Source organism: Laccaria bicolor, genomic scaffold, assembly GCF_000143565.1.
Source record: "Laccaria bicolor S238N-H82 LACBIscaffold_3 genomic scaffold, whole genome shotgun sequence".
Classification (NCBI taxonomy): Eukaryota; Fungi; Basidiomycota; class Agaricomycetes; order Agaricales; family Hydnangiaceae; genus Laccaria; species Laccaria bicolor.
In genome coordinates this window covers 911,309-917,647 of record NW_001889874.1, presented here as the reverse complement: position 1 = coordinate 917,647, position 6,339 = coordinate 911,309, and the positions used below count along the sequence as shown (strand labels likewise).

The 6,339-nt window shown below is 45.1% G+C and overlaps 2 protein-coding genes across 2 annotated transcripts in view; both read right to left on the bottom strand.

Moving 5' to 3' along the window:
- The window catches only part of LACBIDRAFT_322540 (uncharacterized protein), a gene marked incomplete at both ends in the record, with an annotated part of 2,658 nt that extends 1,228 nt beyond the window's left edge, over nucleotides 1-1,430 (bottom strand). Inside the window, 8 exons of the mRNA XM_001875563.1 lie at nucleotides 149-180; nucleotides 242-412; nucleotides 471-565; nucleotides 629-877; nucleotides 1,011-1,068; nucleotides 1,139-1,152; nucleotides 1,198-1,216; nucleotides 1,305-1,430. Of these exons, the coding sequence (XP_001875598.1) occupies nucleotides 149-180; nucleotides 242-412; nucleotides 471-565; nucleotides 629-877; nucleotides 1,011-1,068; nucleotides 1,139-1,152; nucleotides 1,198-1,216; nucleotides 1,305-1,430 (764 nt within the window). The remainder of the gene's footprint in view (nucleotides 1-148; nucleotides 181-241; nucleotides 413-470; nucleotides 566-628; nucleotides 878-1,010; nucleotides 1,069-1,138; nucleotides 1,153-1,197; nucleotides 1,217-1,304) is intronic.
- A 1,528-nt stretch (nucleotides 1,431-2,958) lies between these two features.
- On the bottom strand, nucleotides 2,959-3,372 carry LACBIDRAFT_308562 (uncharacterized protein; the record flags this gene model as incomplete). The annotated part of the gene is made up of 3 exons (XM_001875562.1): nucleotides 2,959-3,072; nucleotides 3,128-3,230; nucleotides 3,311-3,372. The coding sequence occupies 3 exons, from the start codon at nucleotides 3,370-3,372 to the stop codon at nucleotides 2,959-2,961; spliced, it is 279 nt and encodes a 92-aa protein (XP_001875597.1).
- Between the last annotated feature and the right edge of the window lie 2,967 nt (nucleotides 3,373-6,339).

Below are 6,339 nucleotides of genomic sequence, written 5' to 3'. Positions count from 1 at the left end.
GGGGACTCTGGGCCAGGGCTTGGTAGAAACAACGGATCGGATCCCGTAGGAGAAGGGGACTGAACGACACGAGCTCGACCTCAGGGAGTAATGATCCCCGGAGGTGACGAAGACCCGCGGTCGCTCGGCGTCCTCCTCTCCTATGTACCCCGTGGTAAAGCTGGAGTCTAGGCATTCGCCCTAGAAAGATAAAAATCATTAGAAGAAAAATAAAAAGAAAGAACAGAAGAAAGTTACTTACGGGGCTATAAAGCGCATGACCATCCAATGGTTCTTGCAGCCATTCCTCCCAGGCAGTACTTCGGTTGCGTTCTTCAACGCATTGGGCAGCATTGTAAACGGACGCCAGTAAACGAGACTCGTGTGGCGTAGGACCACCAGGACGAGCGAGGATGTCTGAAAACAATGCTAACTAAGGCAATAAAAAGTCGAAAATCAGCAGAGAATAAAAGAAAAGAACAGAGACTCACCAAGGGTGTTTCACCGGAGAAATCCGTGAAATCAACTGGTGCACTCGGGTTGTGCGACTCAGGGCTTGATGTGATGGCGGCAACATTGGGCCGCCCTGGTGTAGATTATCGAATGTAGATAAAACAACCTAATTACTTCTTCTTTTTCTTCTTCCCACCTGTACTGGTGACTGTTTGCGGCCGTGCCAGTGGCCGCTTTTCCATTTCCTTCGGTAACTTCTTCTTTGCTATCTTGTAGTCATCGCTGTTCGGTAAGCCATATTCCTCTCTCGCATCCGCTGTTGCCTTCTCTGTCACCTCCATACAACACTCCTCCTGTCTCGAGATAAACAGGTCAACAATTAGCTGTGCTGGAGTGTCGGGAAGTTTCCCATTAAAAATGGGGTCCACTGTTTCCCCTGAGTTGCCTATTAACTCGGTGGAATGGTGGGTGAGTATGTGACAGACACAGTTATACTTCCATATTGTGTGAGGTTGTCCAGACACTGAGATTGGACATAGTGGGCAGTTAATCGGTACATTGGTACATGGTGTGCTCACTGTAGACTGTTTTGCTGGTTTGTAGCTCATCCTCTCGTAATGATATGGGCAGGTTGAGCTGATGATGGGTGCATTATGCTTTCCAAAGGAGAGTTGCGTTCGATTCTTCAAGCCCACAGAAAGCGCACGGATTCACGCCGACCTATTTAAATTTAGCTTATATTCCATATTTTCGTGAGTAACATACAGTTTTTCAAGGCATCGCGCTGTGGAATGAAGAGAGATGAGAGAAACAATACTGAAAGCGAAAGACCTGCACAATCAACGCTATGTACAGTGGCAAGGGTGTTTCACCGGAGAAATCCGTGAAATCAACTGGTGCACTCGGGTCGTGCGGTTGAGGCGGGAACACGAGAAGAGGTCAAAACCGACTTCGAACGCTTGAACGGCGGCGCGACAACCAAGGAATGCGGTAGGCATGGTGGGGAAAGTTAGAAAGAAATTGTGACAATCGCTCAGGCTTCACTACCATGAAATAGTACGCTACCGAGTGTTCTAGAGTAAAAAACACCCCTGCACAGGGTGTTGGAGTTTACACCAAACCAGGGTCTCACTTTATTATGGATTAAAAGATATTAATTCTAAAGATAAACGTGCGAGCGTAGAAACTCGACGTGTACCTGACGCGAGAAGTCATTCGGTCACGTGCTACGAAGCATGATCCAAGAAGTCATGTGGAAAGACACATCATGTGCATCACAAATCATGGCATCATTGACCCAAGAAAACTAAGCTTCGTGAAATATTCCGAAGCCTGCCAAAAGAGAAAAACTATGAACGATTTGCCGTGCGGTCCAAGGCCCGGGCATAGTATCTAATAATAGAGAGAAAAATCACTAAGCGGACCGTTCGTCTTGGCTGAACCGATCGTGAAAACCGTTTACGGCGATTCCCGCGTACGCATCAATACTGATGCGTCGCGCCGCCACAATAGAGAAAACACTACGAAAACTTAAAAGAAGTCAGCTCAGTTGTGCCACACACAACCGAGCCACTTCAAACCTTTACTAAAAATCAGTATTAATTCGTCCGACCTTTCGGACAACGCACGGACATGTAAATATAAATAGAAAACATAGAATAGTATAAAAAGAGGACGCGCGCAGGCTGAAACGCAAGGAATTATCCCCCGCGTTGACCAGCTGTCGCACTCCCAGTAGCATCTGAGGTAGTGGATAAGTTTGTAATCAATTTAAGGACTTTTCTTCGCAGACATAAGTAACGTGTGCCCGGAACCAGCGTGTTAAGTGGGGATCACAAAGCTTTTGTAAGGTTGTCTCGTCAATTAGTAAGAGAGCTCTCTACTATTACCAAGGAATCCAAGTGAGCGTGCTTGAAGAGTCTTTAAGACTAGTTTGGACCGCATCAGAGGCATAATAAAAGCTCAAGGGAGTTATAAAAGTCTACAAAGCACAATTTCCTTGTCATTTCTTCATATACAGTTAGAACGCAATCCCAGAACACCGAGACAGTCCCAAATAAAAGCCGTTTCCCTTCGAAGACTACTAAGTTTCGAATTCTATACTGTGTCCGCAAGTAAAACAATACCTTTTGTTCCAAAAAGGTCTACTAGACTTAGACAAGTGATATAAAATATACAAAAAACATTTCCCCGAACTTCTACTTAAGTTCTAACAAAACAAGTGTGGTAATTCTGTTTACCGTACGAACTCGAAGTACCGAGCATGTACCTGTGGTGATAAGTGTTTAAGGTGTTTGTGTGTGTGTGTGTTGTTTAGGTGTTCACGCATCTTGTCAGCACGTCCGATTACACTATTCTCACTCCCGCGTGACACGGTCTTCTCAGCGTCGTGGCCCAATGGTGGAGCAGTCTTCAGATTCGCTGTGTGTTCCTGCTTCGACCTTTTGTGTACACCCACATCCCAGGTTGAGGACAACAAGGGCAGGGGCGAAGCTTCGGTGCTGGTCGTGCATGCTGGCGTTCGGCTCAAAATGTCGGTGTTGGGTTGTAGACACCAGTGTTGGGCCCGAAACAGATGTGTTGGGTGATACACGTTGCTGTTAGGTCGTACACACTTGCGTTGGGTTCGAGACGGCGGGGCTTAGGCCATAATACCGTGGTCAGTGGTGAACAAGAGAGAAAGAAGGGGACATACATTTATGCCCACATCCCGGGTCGACGACGACAGGGGGAGGGGCGAAGCTTCGGTGCTGGTCTGCGGTACATGAAAGACTGCCTGTGCTTGATTGAGCCAGATGCTATCAATGTTATTAGCTTCAGAAACTATTAGACTAGTTAGTTCAGTCACATGGGTCCAATAACAACGGAACAGCCGGACGTGACAATCAGTCGTAGTGAACAGGTCAGCTGGGGCAGCCAGTTTGATTGCCATTGTTCCATTGGCAATGAAGCGGCCAGTTTCTGACCCTGGCAGGGTTTACGCTCCTGCGGCGGAACCACTTTTTCAACCGACGGGCTCTGACCACGTCCCGACGGGCTCTCAGCCCATCCTGATGGAACTACAAAAACATTTAACTGGGGCCTCTCTCCCCTTACTTACATCCATCTAGATCTGTAGCATAATGTATCTTAATCTTTATCTCATCCAACTCCTGCAAGATAGTCTCCATATCAACCAAAAACTGAATTTTGTCCCAACAGGGAAACACTCACCTTGTAGTTAAGAAATGAAAGCTTTTCATTTAGCTACTCACACCTTGTCTACTCATTTGTGGCTCCATTGGGGTGTCAAACTGGAATTGATGGTTCTGTTGGGGATGTCTCTGTCAGGGTGTTTGACATTGAGATTGAAGGCGCCACGGGGGATGTTTCCGTCGGGGTGTTTGACATGGAAATTGAAGGTGCCGCAGGGGATGTCACTGTCGGGGTGTTTGAGGTTGAGATTGAAAGCACTGCGGAGGATGTCGCCATCGGGGTGTTTGAGGTTGAGATTGAAGGTGCCGTGGGGGATGTCACCGTCGGGGTGTTTGACATTGAAATTGAAGGTGCCGCAGGGGATGTCTCCGTCGGGGTGTTTGACATTGAAATTGAAGGTGCTGCGGGGGATGTCACCATTGGGGTGTTTGAGGTTGAGATTGAAAGCGCCGCAGAGGATGTCTCCGTCAGGGTGTTTGACATTGAAATTGAAGGCGCCGCGGGGGATGTCTCTGTTGGGGTGTTTGTCATTAAAATTGAAAGCACCACAGAGGATGTTGCCGTCGGGGTGTTTGAGGTTGAGATTGAAGGCACTGTCGGCAATGGCCCCATCAGGGTGTTTGACATTGAAATTGAAAACATGACCTCCACAATATGGTCATCTGTGGCATGATCTTGAATATGTCAAGTTAGCAGAGCATTTTATTGACTGTGGCAGAGCATTTGATTGACACTGACAGGGAATTGAGAATTCAAAATGTTGACTCCCACGGGGCATTTGATTGACTCCGATGGGGCATTCAAAATTCAATGTCAGCTCTGGCGAAGCATTTATTCAAGATAGAGGAGTCAATCCACTACAGCATTTTTAAGCTGGTGCCCAGATCATCCATCCATGTGAACTGAAACATGCAATGGCTTGGAATATGTGATTTGCAGAAACAAGAAATATATTGTCAAGAAATCAACGCACAATATCGATGAAAGGTCCTGCTAGTAGCCATGACAAATCCTCATAATACAAAAGAAAGATCCACTGAATTGGAGGTCAGATAGTTGAGGTGTGCACCATTTAGTTTTTAGAAGTAGAACAACTCTGGCAGCCCGCCTTACCAAATATGGGCCAGCGGCAACCTAATATGGAAGGAGCACATTATTCACACACCATCTGAAACTACGCACTGCGCCACGCTCATTGGCGATGCAACGCGCCAACAAAACAAAGACATTGGGGGGATCCCAGAAAGGAATAGAATAATTTGGAATAGTTTTCTCAGTGATTGAAGAAGTTTTTGTGAACAGACCTCGGAAAGAGCTATTTGGTGCATGAATCTTTATACAAACCAGTTGCACAACATGCCATTTTGCATACATCAAGTTATATTTTTTTTTCTTCCCTCACAACTGCTTCCCCCACCTATCTGAATTGATTCTAAAGTATGTAGGCTATATTTGGGGAAAGTATGGGAGCATTTCAACAAGATTTAGATAGTGAAAGGAAATAAGAAAGAATGTGGTTTCATGTTTAGAGTCATATTTTCACCCTTTCAAGCTCCAGCTCCCCCAAACCATCAGAAAACTGCTTTGGAGCAGGGGATATATATTCTGCCATATGTTGACTATGTATAAGAAAGGCTCAGATGTTGAGATTTGGTAGCAAAGTATACAGAAAAGTCAACAATATCATGTTGTGAGATATTTCATGCATTCAACCTCATTTCTCCACCATGTGCCAAAATTCTTTTCCAAAGTAAACTTGAACCTATTTTACAACAGTTGTAGTATGCTGGAAAGATGTATTGAGAAGCTATAACAGTACAGCTCATTTTTTTCCCCCACAACTCCGGTGGGGCATTTCATTGACTCCGTCGGGGCATGTAAAATTAAATATGTTGACTCCTGCAAAGCATTCAATACACTCCGATGGGGAATATAAAATTTGAATTGGGTGGGAGACAGTTGATTGACTTTCATGGGGTATTTAATTCACTCCATTGAGGCATTTAAAATTAAATATGTTAACTTCTGCAGGGCAGTTTATTCACTCCGACGGAGAATTTTATTGACCCCGTCGGCGAATTTAAAATCAAATATTTTGACCCCGCGGCGATTTAATTCACCCCGACGGAGCATTTTATTTACGCCGTCGGGGCTTTTAAAATTAAATATGTTAACTCCCGCGGGGCAGTTTATTCACTCCGATGGGGAATTTTATTGACCCCGTCGGCGAATTTAAAATCAAATATGTTGACCCTGCGGCCATTTAATTCACTCCGACAGGGCATTTTATTCATGCTGTCAGGGCATATAAAATTAAATATGTTCTCTCACAGGGCACTCCGACAGGGCATTTTATTCACTCTGTCATGAAATTTAGAGTCAAATATGTTGACCCCCGCGGCGCATGTAGTTTACTCCTCCAGGGCATTTTATTTACTCTGACAGGGTATTTTAAATCAAATATGTTGACTCCCATGGGGCATTGGGTTCACTCCTCCAGGGCATTTGAAATTGAGTATGTCAACTCTGGCAATGCATTTACAATTAAACATAATAACCCCTCAAGTCAATCAAATTCTTCATGGAGTCAAAATAGTCAAATTTAAATGCCCATGGTGGTTGACATACTCAGCTGTAAATTCTCTGCCAGAGTGAATCAAATGCCCCATGGGAGTTGAAATAACCGCCCCATGGAGTCAATCAAATGCTTAA